Here is a 15599-nt window from a genome sequence, read left to right as displayed (position 1 = left end):
ACTGTCTGTCTGCGCCTTAGTTTCCAGGCAAGGTAAATGGGCCTAAACCCGGGATTGCAGTCCCGAAGGTTTTCCCTTTGCTCCCTAAATCTGGGCTCTGAGGTGGGGGCGGGGCCCGAGCTGCTAATCACAGCCGGCGACCAATCCTCCTGACTGGAGGCGGGGGCTCTATGTTGCCAATCACCTCCACTGACCAATCATTCGGGCTAGAGGCGGGAGCCCAGCTCCCCCCTCCAGGCCCAACTTCGAGGGCTCGGTGTTCTGTGCTCTAGCCCAGTGGACACCCTGGACGCTTCTATCCCGGACTTGGACTCCCCCGGGCCCGGCCGCCGCTTTCTCCTGCCCCAGACCCTGGTCCCGAGGAGCTGCTGCGGAGCGTTCACCTCTGCGTCCGCCTCAGCCTCCACCTGTCCCTGCCTCTTGTCCCCGACTCCCTCCTTCTCCGTGCTGCCCACGCCCCCAGCCGGTCCTTTCCTAGACCCCTGCCCTAGCCGTTGCCCTCACTCCTGCCCTTACCTTTACCCCTGCCTCCTCCCTCTCCCCTGGCCCTGCAGGCCCAAGCGCGCTCCCGCCCCTTTCGGGGGAATCTCTAAGGATGTCGTGCGCGGAGCTGCTGACCATGTGCCTTCTCCGGCCCAAGGCTGCCGCCCGTGAGGCCCCTGCGGCTCCCCCTGCGGTCCCTCCTGCGGCCTTCGCTGGTCTCGGACTCTTCCAGGACGTGAGTGACCCCCAGGGAGGGGAGGGGAGGAGCAGCTAAGAGCTGTGGGTTGAGGGTCTCAGAACTGGGGGGAGGGAGGGTAGGAGCTGTGGGGGTGGTGGTGGGGGTGGGAGCCACTGGGCAGGGGGGGAGGGAAGAGGCCTGAAACTTATAACAGAGGAAAGGCTGTTGAGGGCCGAACTCAGCCAGGTTAGCGCGGATGGGCCGAAGAGCCGGGCACCGAAGGTAGGAGCTGTCCAGAGCTGTCCGCAGCCTCCCCCGCTATCAGCCTCCAACTAGACCCCTGGGCAGAGAGCTGCTCAAACCGCTGAAGATGTGATCGGTCCTAGATGTGGGTGAGCTCCAGGAGAGGGAGGTGGGTGCAGAAGTGCCCACAGCTTGGCCCCTGGCGCCATTGTCCCATGCCTGGTGTCCAGTGAATTTGGACGGAGGGGGCTCTGGGAGCTTGGGGCTCTGGGAGCTTGGCGCTCCCGTCCCTGCGTTTTGCTTTGGTGGATGCTGTGGTGGCTCAGTCTATCTTAGGGTGCTCTCTTCCCGTATATCCTGTCTTTTTGGTGTCCTGTGCCCCTCCCCCACCCCTGCTGCTTGCCCACTGTGCCCACCTGTACATTGTGAGGAGCTTGTGGTTGGCATGAGCCCAGTACAGGAACCTTCCTTTTCCTCCTTCTTTACCCTTGTCATCACCACCTAGTCACTTCTTCCTCTGATCTTGCTACTATCTCGACTCCTAGGAAAGGAAGACCCACTCTCCACTGGTAAAGTGCTTTGATCCTTCCCCAAATACCCCTCCCCTAATTCCTTCCCTAACCCCTACTCTAGCTTTAAAAGGCTGTGACCACTGGGTCAATTTCCTCTCTTCCCATGAGTCAGCATCTGTGATGCAGACTGCACTGACCCTTCCCAGGAGGGGGGGGGTATGATTCTCTCCCCCACTTTCTCCTCCAAGCAGGAAAGTAGCTCTGGTTTCCATATTGGAAGAGAGGGCTGCTGTGTGACCCTGAGCCAGTGGCTAAACCTCTCTGAACATTTATTTCTGTGGAGGTGATTGGTCTTCCCAATCCTGTCCCCTAGCATCTTCACCTGGAGCAGTAGAAACCTTTAATGGATCTTTGTGGCACTGAGGGGAGTCACTGCCTGAGCCAGTAACCCAGGTTGCCAAGAGGTGAGGGGAGTGGGGTCTGGGGCAGGAGCCCCATAGCAGGAGAGAGCCAGTCACAGAGGCCTAACCCAGGGGTCTGTGTAGACCACCCTCAGGTTCCACCTGTACATCAACATCCTGGTGTTCCTGTCCCTCCTCTCCTTAAAGCAGCAACCATGTACAGCTGAAGAGATTGAAGCATCTGCAGGGAAGGATGTGTGTGTGTGTGTGTGTGTGTGTGTGTGTGTGTGTGTGTGTGTGTAGTGGGGCAGGAAAGGATAACATCCTCAAGTCCCCTCACTCACTTCCTCCTGTTTCGGCTTGGTAGAGAGCTCTTGGCTGTTCTTTCCCTGCTGTGCTCTGGCTGGGGCAGTGCTCGACATCCTGCTGCTTTGGGTGGAGGGCACTATTTGCCCCCCATGCACCCTCTGACCTCTGCCCCCTACACACTCTGCTTTTTGTTCCTTCCCTTCTAAGAGTTGTTCCCTCTCCTCTCTGGGTTGGTCCAGAGTTTCCAGGGAGAAAGGGCAATAGAGATTTTGATGGAGAAGCAGAGGGCAAGAAAGTGCAGAACTCTTCCCAGTCTCCAGTCTGAAGGGAAGCTCATGCTGGGTGCTCAGCAGGGGGCTGAGGACAGGCCAGGGAGGAAGAAAGGGCACCAGCAGGAGGTCCCTTGCTACAAATAGCATCAGGAGACTGAGGCTGGGAGTGGGGTGGGGGAGAGATGTGTTCTGTATGCACCCATGTGACTTGGAATCATTCTCCAATGTTCTAGTTTCCCGAGGGTCTGTAACAGGAATAAGAGTGGGGCCAGATTTTGCCCCTTTCAAGGCCCCTCTGTGGAGGTACTCCCTCTCCTTAGCAGTGGTCCTGGGGGAGCCCAGCAAAGTGCCAGTAGCCCCCTTGAATCTGAAGTCCCCTCCACTTAAGGATGAGAGGCTGCCTAAATCCGGTGTCCTTAGTACAGGCATGGGTCATTATGGAGAAGAGGACACGTCTGGGTCATTGCTGTGGGGGAGGGGAGAGGTCTGGTGACAGAGTGGTCTTTCTTCTGTAGAGGTGTGATAGGCCTTTGGACAGGAGTTCAGGAGTCGGCAGATAGGAGTGGTTAGCTGATGGGGGATGGGGAGACAGTTGAGGGGGAGTGGGATGTGGTGCTACTTATTCAGGGACAAGAGAGCTCTATTAATTCAGGGGAAGGATCATAGCTTTAAAGGGGCTTTCAGATCCATTCAGTCCAAGCCCCTCATTTTACAGATTTGGAAACTGATGCCAAGAGATTAAGTGGGGTCTCCCTCTGTCCAAGGTCACACAGGTAGTAAATCCCTACTTGAAGCTGGAATTTGAATCCAGAGACCATAGGTCTCCATTCATTGATCTTCTTTCTGAATTCTGAGTAACCTATTGGCTGGGAAGATAAAACCAAAAGGCAGGGTTATTGGACCCAAGGGCATAGGGCACAGTGGTCAAGGGATGCTCCCTGTACAGTGTTAGATGTAAGGACTTAAGCCTAGGTTAAGAGCCATTTTTCTGCCTGGGGGGGTTCCCTGAGGGAGGAAGTCTCATGCATTGACTGCTCATTGTTTGGGAGGTGTCCTATTGCTAGGCCCGGGGAGGCCACAGAGTTTGTACATATTCTTTCTGATGTTTCCTTTCAGGTTTTCCGTCGAGCAGATAAGAATGGTGAGCATAGCCCCAGTGAAAGGGGATTGGGGAGGCCAGGAAGACCTCTGTCTCTCAGTGCCTTGGGGGTAGGGAGGCTGTACAGAGACTAGGGCTGGAAGGCCAGTCAGGAAGAGATGAATTTGGAAAGTGATTGGGAAGCTTGGGAAAGCCTGGTTGACCTGCTCCAATGCCCTGCAGACCCTCCCCTCCTTTCCCCTTCCCAACCCTAAAGAACCTTGGTGAATGCCTCCTGATAAACTCTGACATATTCCTGTCTATCTATCCCTGTCCAAGGTAGCCCATTTCTCATTGCTTCCACACCCTCCCCTCAGTCCCTAGGCTCCTGGTCCCGGCTCAGATCCATTCCCCAACCCACAAACAACGAACTAGCCTACCTTCCACAACTCCCAGACTCCCTTTGACCATGCAGGGCAGGGCTTCCTCTGTCTCCCTATAGGCCAACGGTGGCTGAAGAATGTCATGATGTTGGCTGGACAGGAAGAGCGCCATCTCCCCGCTCCCTGCCAGTCTGTTGGAAAGAGTGGGTTACTGTGGGCACTCTGAAACAGGACCTGATGAGCCTGTCCCCATATCCTACTACTATTCCTGTGTCTCCCACTTCTCTGTCCTCTGTTGGGGTTGGGGCTGAGGCTTGGATTCTGAGCTTGTTTTCTGACTTCTCTTTTCCCCTGTTCCCGTAGATGATGGGAAGCTGTCCTTTGAGGAATTCCAGAATTATTTTGCAGATGGGATTCTCAGTTCTGGGGAACTCCGAGAGCTGTTCAACAGCATTGACCGGCATTACTCAGAGTAAGTGTTTGTCAGGATGCGGGCTCTGAGAAAATGATGGTTGAAGGTGGGGAAGGAGGGAGGTTATGTCCTGGGTACAGTGTAGGGGGAAGGGGAGTGAGCAAATCCTTTTACTTCCTGGGCCTCAGTTTCCTCATATGTACAATAAGGGAGTGAAAGCTCTCTTCTAGCCCTGACATTCTTTTTTTTTTTTTTTTTTGGTGAGGCAATGGGGGTTAAGTGACTTGCCCAAGGTCACACAACTAGTTAAGTGTCGAGTGTCTGAGGCCGGATTTGAACTCAGGTCCTCCTGAATCCAGGGTCAGTGCTCTATCCACTGCGCCACCTAGCTGCCTAGCCCTGACATTCTACAGTTCTATGCTACAAAGGAGAAAACTGAGGACCAGAATGGGGAACTGATTTGTCCAAGATCACACAGCAAGTTAGCAGAAGAACTGGATACTTGAACCAGTTTTCTCTCTCTCAGACTATGCTGCCGCCCTAAAACATCTAGCATTAATCTTTATAGGCTGTACCCTGTCACAGAGTTGTGGAGCATCTGCTAGGTAGGCGCCTCTAACTTCTTCATTGTCCGAGGGAAGAAGTTGTTCTCAGCAATTTCTGGGCTTCCACCTTGGTTCTAGACCCTGGCTTTTGAGGTAGAGGAGATGACCGGGGTGAAGAATGGGACAGGGAATGGGACCAGGGCTGGGGTGGGCCCCAGTTGGAGTGGGGCCATGGGTCATCGAGTCACCAGTCCTAATGTTCCTCCGTCCCTCCTGCTCTGCTAAGCAGATGCTCCCTGAAAGAGAATGGTGACTCACACCCTTCGTTACCAGCTCAGTGCTAATTATGGTTAATGAGCATTTGAGAATAACGAGGGGCAGCTGGCAGGAGCTGATCGTGAGCTGAGAGCTGAGCTGAGCTGAGTGAGGAGTCCCAGGGGGGTCCCGCCCTCACAGTCCTGGAAGAGGAGGTATCTCCCAAAGCCAAGGGGCTCTAGGGATGAGGGGATACAGGCCGTTCAACTGGGGCTGAGGCTCGGTGTAAGGCACAGGGTTAGTTAGGCTGGGGTTACCTCTAGGTTTCAAGGCCAGGTTGAGTTATTGGTCTACCCTCCTCCCCCGGACCTCCTCCAGACACGCTCTGAGCAGCTCAGCTCCTGCCTGCTGGGATGAATCCAAGCTAGGGTCTCAAAATAGCCTGGAGATGAACCAGGCTTCCTCCTCTGCACCCCTCCACTTTCCAGTAGCACCAACCAGGCCTGGCCCAAGGTGGTGGAGGAGGGGGCTAACTGGGGCTTGTGCTCAATCCCCATCCTACTGATGGTGAAGAAGGACAGAAGCATCCCTGACAGGACAGGCCCCACATTAGAGACATCTGGGCTCATCAGACTGACCTTAGACAGTCCTGGGTCCACTCAAGCTCTTTTCAGGTTTTGGGCTGGGACCCCTCGTCTAGGAGAGCTTCTGGCTGCTGTACCTATCCCAACCCCAGAGGAGGTGGGGTCTGGCTTTGGGATGGGCCCAGAGCGCCCTTTCCGAACAAGCTTATTACTCTCATACCAAGCAGGTCACATATTAGGGTGGGGTGGAGGAAATGAGGGCTTCCCCCTCTCTTTTCCCCTCTCCAGGAAAAGATGATATGGCCTCTGGCTTCTAAGGGGCTTTGAGGTCTCTGGGTAGGGACAGGACCTCAGGGGAACCTAGTCTGGGTAGGGATGGGAGCTTGAGAGGATGTAGGGGGCCTGGGAGATTTGGGAAAGGCAATGAATGGTGCTTGATGGGAGCATCCTTAGAGAGTTAGGGGATGATGAGGAGAGAGCATGGACTGGAATGAAAGGGGTTGGACTGGAATGGCACCGTGAGCCTGAAATAGAGTCAACACCCAGGAGTGGCATAAAAAGAGTTTCCCAAGATGCTCTGCCACTATGCGCACATACACACAAACACGGGAACATATGTGCATAAGACTGGGCACACATGCCCCTGAAAGCTGGCTCTCAGTCAGCCCCTTCCCCTCTGGTCTCCAAAGCCTATTCCCAGTGAGTGCTGACCTCCCATTCCTGTGAGGTACCAGGCCAGTCCAGGAGGGACCAGAGCTAATGGCCACAGATTGGCACCTCCTTCTGGCCCATTAGGAAAGGCAGAGGAGGAGGGTCCTTGCCGGGGGCTCTGGAACTGCAAAACCCCTAATCAGCAGGTTCCCCAATGCTATTTCTGTAGCAGCCACTGCTTGGATGTCAAACACTGTCTAACAAGCCCTGATTTCTCTTTTCCCTGCAGCAATCTGGAGACCGAGAAGCTTTGCGGTAAGTCAGTGCCAGATCTCTGATGGGTCTGGCTCTGCCTTCATATATATTCATATATTTGTATGGGTGCCTATGTATTCTATGTCTGGGGTGGTGGTACAGAAGGACTGCCCTGTCACTCCAGCAGTCCAAAGCCCACAGTGGCCTTGAAGTCTGGCTCCTAAGAAATATCCCTGCTCTGGGATTTAGGGAACCCTGAGTTGAAGGGGAGAGCGCTTATTAGCTGATGGGGATGGGGAGATAAACAATTCAGGGGTGGGGGGGTTATTATAACTCTTTAAGGTGTGGTGCTATTTGTTAAGAGATGAAGGAGAGGGGGCAGCTAGGTGGTGCAGTACATAAAGCGCCAGCCTTGGATTCAGGAGCACCTGAGTTCAAATCCAGCCTCAAACACTTGACACTTACTAGCTGTGTGACCCTGGGCAAGTCACTTGACCCTCTTTGCCCCAAAGAGAGAGAGAGAGAGTGAGAGAGAGAAATGGAGAGTCATGAGTAGTCCAGGTCTTGCCCTTCCTCTTCCCTGTTAGGGGAATTGGGAAGGAGAGTATTGGCTTGGCAGGGTCAGTTGGACAAAGGAAATCCACAGCCCAGGCCTCTCTGGTTCTGAATTTCTTAATCAGAGAAGAAGGTTCTTCCCTTTCCCCACCACTGAATAGAGCTAGGCAGGACATTGTTGGGCCCCAAGTCCCAGCTGTGGCGCAGGAAGAAAGTGACCCCAGCCCTCCCTGTCTTATCCTTTCCAATCCATCTTTCCCCCAGCTCTCTGCACCTTGTCCTTACAAGGGCTACTCTGATACCTCCCTGTTTGTCCTTACCCCACCCTGTCTAGGCCTTCTTATCAGCCTCCCCTCTGGTCTCCTTGTTTCCAGGCCCTGAGACTATTGAACCACTGACCAGACAGATGGGGACCTTGGGGAGGTGAGCCAGGTAGATGACCTGGTCAGGGAGGAACCTGACAGACCTGAGTGTCTGGGGCCCCAGGTGGGCTGACACACGATAGTGAGCATGCTCAGTCATCTTTTCCTTTATTTCTCTCCACCCCAACCCTAGACTATTTCTCAGAGCACCTGGGTGCATACAGACCAGTGCTGGCTGCCCTGGAGGCCCTGAACAGCGCGGTGCTTGCTGCCATGGACGCCACCAAGCTGGTGAGTGGGAACTTGGGTTTAAAGACCTCCTGAGTGCTCTGCTCCCTGTGTCTCCAGGGCTGGAGGGCAGGGGAGGTGGGGGAGTTGGGAGAAGCAGCCAGATCTGAGGGATAAGCTAAGCACAGGACAGAGGGTCTTCTGTGCCAACACATTCTCTGTTCTTACACACCCATATATGCACATACCTAGATGAACAAATCCATGCAAACATGTGCACACACACATGGATTCTGCTCATCCCTCACCCCTTCCCACTGTCTGTTGGGAGTAGAAACTCTATGTGGGTGTTATTGGGTGTTACCTGGGTGTGTATGAGTAAGAATGTGTTACCATGTGTTAAGTCTGACTGTGTCACTGAGGTAGACATGGGAAGTGTAACCTGTGAGCCGTTTTCCTGGTTGGGGACAGGAACTAGGACTTGGTCTGGGTAGAAGGAAGCTTGTCAAGACAAACACATGACAGGAGGCCCTGACCCTCAGAGCTTGTGGGGAGGACTGTGGAATTAGGCCCATCGTTGGAAGCGAGTTGGGGCAGACTTTCAGGGTCCATGCCTGCAAATAAATGGTGATGCGTAGCTGGGGAGGTCCAGGGGCCACTCTGTGACCAACAGTGCTGGGGTTTGAGTTTGCCTTATTTGACTGATTGGCAGAGTTGCATTGTGGAAAGGACGATGGATCTAGATTCAGAAGACCTGGATTTGAATCCTGACTCTGTCCTTACTAGCTAGGGTGACCCTGGGCAAGTTACTTTACCTGTCTAGGCCTCAGTTTCCTCATCTTTAAAATGAGGGGTTGGTTTGCATGACTGTTGAGGTCTCTTCCAGTTGTAAACCCATAACCCTGAGATTTTCCTTGCATTAGCTTGAAGAAAATCCTCTTGAAAATCTCACAGTGCGTGCCCGTACACACTACTGGGAAAACTAAGGGAGGCAAGAGGAGAGAAGGGAGACGGGAGAGGAGGCAGTGTCTGGGTTGGGCCCATGAGCCCAGAACCTGATGAGACAGCTCAGAGATTCTCTAAGCAGAGAGAAAAGGAAGAAGGAAGCCTGGTGGGGCTGGATCTGGCCAGACTACCTTCTCCCTGTCCTGCCTGGGCCTGTTTTCTTAGTGTCTCATTTTAAGAGAACCCAATTTTTAAAAACCAAACCAAAACCAAAAAACAAAATAATCCAACAGGGCAGTGATTCTTCACCTTACCAGTGTTTCCCCAGGTTTCATGACATGATTCAGTTTGACTGACTTTGCTTCCACTCCTTGTGAACTCTGCTCACACTCAGGCACATTTATTTACATGTATCTATCAGCCCACATTCACATACAGACACCCACAGATATGTCCACTCACCAGCGCTTCGGCTCCCACAGATGTATGCACTCATAGCTGAGTTACCTGCAATCATGCATCCTTACAACCACACAGATCCTGCTCTTCTCCCAGAGAGCCTGCTTAGGAAGGAATATCCCAGCAAGGCCTTGCCCCAGATGGTCACAAGGTAAGCTCTGGGCTACCTTCCTTGGCTCTGTGGTTACCACCTGTAGTCAAGGAGTTACCTTGCCCAGGATCAAAGGTCATACCCCTAGACAGCTATCTGCTCTCCAAGTAAGAAAAGTGGCTCCATTTCCAGGGTCCTCTGTGGTCTTTGGTGGCATTCTAAGCATCAGGTTTAGATATAGCCCCATTTGACACTCCCTTTTATTCAATCAAATACCGCATGCACACAGCCTGCACCTCGCTCCTCATACATGGCACGTGTTACCCATAGACGATGGAAGGAGTGGAGTGAGCCGGCCATAGAGCCTCCCACCCAAGCTGCCAGGCCCCGCTCCGGTTTGGCCACCAAATGTGGATGTAACACTGTCCCTGAGGTCACTGCCGGCCACTGTTGCTGCTTCTGGCACAGGGCCTTCAGCTCCAGCCTCAGCCTCTGTGGGAAGCCAGGAAAGAGCGTGGAACCCCCTGCCACCAGCACATTGGCCGCTAGCTTGGGCCGGATCGTTTCTGGAACTGCCTGCAGGGCCTGGAAAGCCAGGCTGGATAGGCCTGGAGAGCTGTGGCCTAGCATGCTGGGCTGGAACAAGGGCTCGGGGCAGCGGAAGCGCTCATCGGTCAGGGTCACTGGGCAGCCGTCGGCTGTGCAGAAGCATGCTGAGGGGAGCCGGAGTGTGGAGGCGCGCAAGGCTGCCTCGTAATCTAAGGATACATAGCAGCATTGCTTCTTCAGCTTGGTGACCATGCGCCGTGGTAGGGCTTGTAGCCTCAGTTCAGGACAGGCCTCCAGCAGCAGTCCATGGAAGTATTTAGAGAGGGCTGCCCCAGCTATATCAAGCCGGAACGTGGCCTTGTGCCAGGTGTGGCCGGCGTAGATAGGTGTGGCATGGCACACATCTGCCCCAGCTTCTACCGACAACCCACTGAGGCTCCCCCCGGAGCACAGAGCCAGCAGGCCTGTGCTGGCTATGTGGAAGGCTGGCACTGAGAAAGTCTCGAACATCAGTTCAGCCACCTTCTCCCGATGCTTGGGTGGGCTGGTGGGCGAGTCACTCATGAGGACAGGCCAGTTTTTAGGGCTGATCTTCAGGCCACAAGCAAAGAGGTGGCGCCACAAACTCTCCATGGCTTCCCAGTCTACTACAATCCCGTGCTTCAAGGGGCGGCTTCCGCTCGGTGATGTGCCCAAGGCATCCAGGCTGCAAGGCATGCCCCGCATCGCAGTGGTACAGTCATGCAAGCAGCTGGCTGTCTTCAGGATAAATCGGGGCTTTTCCTCCCCAGCAAAACCCACCTTGGTGAAGCCACTGCCATTGTCGATGACCACGGCTATCCTGCCCATGGCCACAGGTGGGGCCGCCCTGCTCTGGAGAAACACCCTCTGGTGAAACGTCTGCTCCCTCTGCTGCTCAGAATGGCTGCCCGCTGGGACTCCACCCCTTCTAAAGGAGGCTCTGGCCCCTCCGCACCTGCTTCCTGTAGAGTTACAATGACAGTATTTATTAAGCAGCTGCTACTATGCGCAGGGGCAGCTGGATGGCACAAACTGATAAAGTGCCAGGCCTAGAGTCAGACATGTACTAGCTGTGTGACCCTGGACAGGTTGCTTAACCCTGTTTGCCTCAGTTTCCTCCTTTGTAAAATGAGCTGGAGAAGGAAATGGCAAACCACTCCGGTACCTTTGCCAAGAAAACTCCATGGCCAACATTGATGTGCATGGGGTCGCAAAGAGTCAGACACAACTAAACAGTGACCCAGAGTTGCAGACCTGGAGTTTGGAAAAAAAACTGTTGGGATTGAAAATATAAATTAGGAAGGGATCTCGAATGGAATCCTCGAGGGCATGAAGTGTTTTACTTTTGTCCTTCTGTTGCTAGCTCCCAGCAGAGTGCCTGGTACCCAGGAAGCCCACCAAAAACTGCTTGTTTATGGAGGGCATGAGACTGACAAGAGAGGGTAGAGAAGTCTGAGGATGGCGTAAAGGAAGGAGCAGGGGATTTGGAGTCAGAGTGTTACGACTCACTTCATTGCCATGTTGTAGGTGCCTCCATGATCCTGGGCAAGTCGCTTTTTCTCTAGCCCTCTGGCTCCTCATCTCTAAAGGGCTGGGGTTAGACCTGAAGATCACTGAAGTCCCTTGTGGCTCTAAATCCCATGATAACTCTGCATCCATTCTTGGGAAACATGGGTGTTTGACTCCATGATAAAGGGTCATTTAGGAGAATAAAAGCCATCCAGGAAAACTGAGGAGGAAATGGAGTTAGATGAGGAAGAGAATCAGGAGATTGTGGTGCCTGCCAAAGCCAAGGGAGGAGAGCATAGGTGATGGGTGAGGGGCTGACAATGTCAAAAACTGCAGAGAAGATCGGGAAAGTGGAGACTGAGAGAATGAGACATTGGGTGGAAGAAGGAGGACTAGCTCATGAACCAGAAGTCCGGGTTTCTTAATGCCACATCTGACATGGTCTGGATCGCTTAGGGCAAGTCACTTAACCCCAGTTTCCTCCTCCATAAACTGTAGGGGTTGGACCAGGGCCTTGCTAGTTCTAAATTCATGACCTTATGATGTGGTGATTAAGTCACCAGTGACTTAAGAGGCAACAATACCTTCTCCCTGCATGGGAGACAGTTGCTGGGGGTTGATCACATCGGCCCTTCTCTTCTGCGAACCAACCAAGGAACCGATGACCCCCTGAGCTATTTTGTGCCTTGCTATTTGGTCCCTAGGGCCCGAGCAGTCCCTGGTCCTCACTCTCACTGCCTTATGCTATTATTGGTCAGTTGTTTAAGTTGTGTCCAATTCTTCATGACCCCATTCTGGGTTTTCTTGGCAGAGAGACTGGAGCGGTTTGCCATTTCCTTCTCCAGCTCATTTTACAGATGAGGAAACTGAGGCAAACAGGGTTAAGTGACTTGCTCAGGGTCACACAGCTAGTAAGCATCTGAAGCCAGATTTGAACTCAGGAAGATGAAACTCCCTGACTCTAGGCCCGGAATTCTATCCACTGTGCCACCTAGCTGCCCTTATGGTGTAGTTCTGTCTATACTTATATGGTCAGGGTTAGAACCTGTCCAAGGCTCAGGATCCTCCAACATTCCCTTGCTTCTTACCTTTATTCTTACCTTCTCTCCTTCTAGTCAAGGTCCCTCGAAGTGAGGTGCCTCAGCCAGAGAATGGGTTGAGGGAAAGAGGGAGGGAATGGCAACAGCTTAAGGGATTATGACCTCAAGGGCTAGGCTAGGCCCATCAGAATCCAGCCCTCTCTGCCATCTTTATAGACTGCTGTCCCCCAGTCCCATATTCCCCTTCTGCTCATCCCTCGCTGTCTGGCCCTCCCTCCCTCCCTCCACACAGAGAGGCTGTATGGCTTTTTCAGATGCACCCCAGAGAGCTAGACCTTCAACTGCTTCCTCTTTTGGTCCTGATGGTGGTCTCATTGGTGGGATGCAGGGGAATTCCAGTAGCGGAGACAGGAGGTAAATGTGAAATGATGCCTGGAGATAAGGGTGGGCTGGGCCATGCCCAATGACAGGAACAGGACAGAGGACTTTGGGCTGCAGTGGTCAGTTAAAGCTTAATGGAAGACACGAGATTTAAGATGAGCTTTGGAGGATGGATAGGACTTAGACAACTAGGGCCAGAGGTAACCTCCCAGGCAGAAGGATGAGAAAGTAGAAGCCTTGTTTGAGGAGACCGGTCTGGAAAAGCAGAGGATCAAAACAAGATTGGAAAGCTAGGTTGGAGCCGAATTGTGTAGGGCCTCAGACATTAGATTATAATGAATTTGTATTTGTCACTGAGGCAATAGGGAACCACTGAAGGAAGGCTTTTGACCAGGGAAGTGAAATGACCAGACATGTGTACAAGGAGGGTTATTTTGGCAGCATGTGAAGGATGAATTGGAGGGATTAGACTGAGCTCAGCGAGGAGATTGGTGGGGAGGCTGTTTCCATAGTACAAGCAAGAAAAGAGAGGGCCTGAACTATGTGGTCAGAGTGGAAAAGGAAAGAACTGATACATAAGATATTGTCAATGCAGAGCTGATAGGAACTGGTGATTGACCAGATTTGTTGTTTGTCATTCAGTTGTTTCAGTCACATCTGACTCGTGACCCCATTTGGGGTTTTCTTGGCAGAGATACTGGAGCAGTTTCCCATTTCCTTCTCTAGCTTATTTTACAGTTGAGGTAACTGAGGCAAACAGGGCTAAGTGACTTGCCCGGGGTCACACAGCTAGTAAGTGTCTGAGGTCAGATTTGAACTCAGGAAGATGAGTCTTACTTCAGACCCTCTCTGTGCACTTATGATGCCACCTAGCTGCTCCAATTGACTGGATAGGGAAGAGCTAATGATGACTCCAAGGTTTCTAGCCTGGATGACTGGGAGAATGCTGGTGCTAACAACAGAAATAAAGTTGTCAGGAAGGGGAGGGTTTTTTAGGGAACAATAAGAATTGTGGTCTTGTTAATATTTAGTCTGAGATGTATATGAGACATTTAGGTGGAGATGAACTGCAGGGAGTTGGAGATGTAGACTTGGAGCTTGGGAGATCATTCAGGGCTGGAGATGTAGATTTGGGAATTATCTCTGTGGAAGGAGAGTTGTAGCCATGAGAATATCTGAGAACCCTGCCTGAGGAAACTGAGGCAAACAGGGTTAAGTGACTAGCCCAGGGTCACACAGGTAGTAGTGTCCGAGGTTGGATTTGAACTCAAGATGAGCCTTCCTGGCTCCAGGCAGGCCACCTAGTGGCCCTAATTCCTCAGCAATTCTCCTGACTAGCATTAAGTGTGAGCCTTGGGTGTCAGGAGTCTTGACTTGCATCCCAGTTTTGCCACTAACTCCTAGGCAATGGAATATTCTTTTCTTCTCTTTGGGCCTCAAGTTTTCTCATTTGTGAAATGAAAGGGTTGGACTAGATAAGTCTCTAAGGTACTTGTATGAAAGAGGAAATGGTGGAAAAGAGCTGAATTGGGGGTCAGGAGACCTGGGTTCAAATCTTGGCTCAGTTCCTTACCACCTGTGTGATCTTGGGCAAGCCAAGACCTTTCTGGACTGGTTTCCAGATCTGTAAAATTAAAGGGTTGGAATAGATAGTGTTAAGCTTTCCATCTGTAATCCTATGATTTCCAAGCTCTTGACTTAACTCTGGGGGTAGGGAGAAGGGAGGGAAATGAGTGGCAGTTGCCCCTTGTCCCATCCCATTTCCATGCTTTTATTGCCAAGGGCCCCATACTAGGGGGTTTCCCCCAAGTGCCCTAGAGCCAGCCCAGTGATAAATCAGCCTTTGCCAGCCACTTGAATGCTCCATGGTCTTTATTGTCCTGCCTGCCCTGCTCAGGCTCAGCACTGGTAGCGGGTCCAGTGCCAGCGCCTCTGTGGACGTGGCTGGTCCTCAATCTCACCCTCAGTCTCATTCTCAGCCAGCAGACGGCTGTAAAGGTGCTGCCAGGCCTGGGCACTCTTGGTACTACCATCCACTCCCCACCACTCATCCTGTAGGCGGGCATCCAGTAGAAGCAGGAATACCAAAATCTTCTTCATCTCATGAGCCCGAGAGCCCTCCTGGCGATCCATCCCATCACCGGCACCTCTCAGTGAGGAAGCTGCTGGTGTTGCTGTTGTCCCAGCCTCATCCTCGGGCCTCCCAGCCCAGGATCCAGGGGGAATGCTGGTCTCTGCCAGTTGGTTCCTCTTGTCCAAGGGCAGGAGCAGCACAATCTTGGGCTGTGGAGGAGGAAGAGTAAAGCTGGTGAAACTTCCTTGGCTCCAGCAGAGGCTGGGTCCTATTCCTATTTTGCAGAGGGAAAAATACTGAGGGCTGGATCCGAAAAGGCCCTGGGGCTTCATGTGGCTGGTTTCTGGTGAGTTCCTAAGATTTCTCTCCTCTTTATCCCTGGGCAGAGAGGAATGCACCAGCCCTGGGATGGGAGGCTAAGGGACCAGTCCATGGGGGCAGACTCTGGGCCCATGGTCCACTTCCCTGGCTATGAGCTAGGGGTTCAGAGCACAAAGTTTCCATCTTCAGGCCAGGCTTGGAAAGGAGCCAGGAACCAAGAGCCAGGGGTGTCCTTTAGCCTCCCCCAGGGGGTCAGTGGGCTGGGTCTCTCCCAGACACTCACACTTGACTTTTTCTTCAATCGGCCAAAGAAGGGCTTCTTCTTCTTCTTGGCCTTCTCCATTTCTGGCGGTTTCTCCTTCCTTCCCTGCTTGGGAGCCTTGGTTTTCTTTCGAGAGTTGTAGTTACCCATCGTGGGCAGCAGCCGTGTCTTTGGCTCCCTATATACTCACGTTATGGTCCAGGACCCATCCTGAGGCTTGCCTTGCCCTCTGGGCTATCCT

At 52.8% G+C, this 15599-nt stretch overlaps 3 protein-coding genes across 5 annotated transcripts in view; 1 reads left to right on the top strand and 2 right to left on the bottom strand.

Moving 5' to 3' along the window:
* The first annotated feature begins 223 nt into the window (after nt 1–223).
* NECAB3 (N-terminal EF-hand calcium binding protein 3) overlaps nt 224–15599 on the top strand; it is a 29851-nt gene continuing 14475 nt past the window's right edge. For 2 of the 3 annotated variants that reach the window (XM_043989671.1, XM_043989670.1), the window contains exons 1-5: nt 224–718; nt 3515–3539; nt 4223–4331; nt 6596–6621; nt 7672–7769. In XM_043989671.1, the coding sequence (XP_043845606.1) occupies nt 596–718; nt 3515–3539; nt 4223–4331; nt 6596–6621; nt 7672–7769 (381 nt within the window). In that variant the 5' untranslated portion in view covers nt 224–595. Of the gene's footprint in view, nt 719–849; nt 1054–3514; nt 3540–4222; nt 4332–6595; nt 6622–7671; nt 7770–15599 lie in introns of those variants that run through there. The other variant, XM_043989672.1, reaches the window with a different exon arrangement.
* ACTL10 (actin like 10) lies at nt 9466–10599 on the bottom strand. The gene has a single exon (XM_043989669.1). It carries the CDS (start codon nt 10597–10599, stop codon nt 9466–9468), a length of 1134 nt encoding a protein of 377 aa, XP_043845604.1.
* On the bottom strand, nt 14601–15508 carry C2H20orf144 (chromosome 2 C20orf144 homolog). Its single transcript, XM_043989673.1, has 2 exons — nt 15380–15508; nt 14601–14984 (listed from the first exon to the last, which is right to left on the bottom strand). The coding sequence occupies exons 1-2, from the start codon at nt 15506–15508 to the stop codon at nt 14601–14603; spliced, it is 513 nt and encodes a 170-aa protein (XP_043845608.1).

Source organism: Dromiciops gliroides, chromosome 2 (genome assembly GCF_019393635.1).
Source record: "Dromiciops gliroides isolate mDroGli1 chromosome 2, mDroGli1.pri, whole genome shotgun sequence".
Lineage (NCBI taxonomy): Eukaryota > Metazoa > Chordata > Mammalia > Microbiotheria > Microbiotheriidae > Dromiciops > Dromiciops gliroides.
Note: the sequence above shows the minus strand (reverse complement) of the source record. Positions and strands in the feature narration are given on the sequence as shown.

What these genes read in the sequence shown, in the direction of transcription:
- ACTL10 (XM_043989669.1), bottom strand. Translation starts at nt 10,599, where the DNA reads ATGGGCAGGATAGCCGTGGTCATCGACAATGGCAGTGGCTTCACCAAG.
- C2H20orf144 (XM_043989673.1), bottom strand. Translation starts at nt 15,508, where the DNA reads ATGGGTAACTACAACTCTCGAAAGAAAACCAAGGCTCCCAAGCAGGGA. An exon ending in GATTGAAGAAAAAGTCAAGT is followed by an intron (nt 14,985 to 15,379) that starts GTGAGTGTCTGG and finishes CCTCCTCCACAG; the next exon opens with CCCAAGATTGTGCTGCTCCT.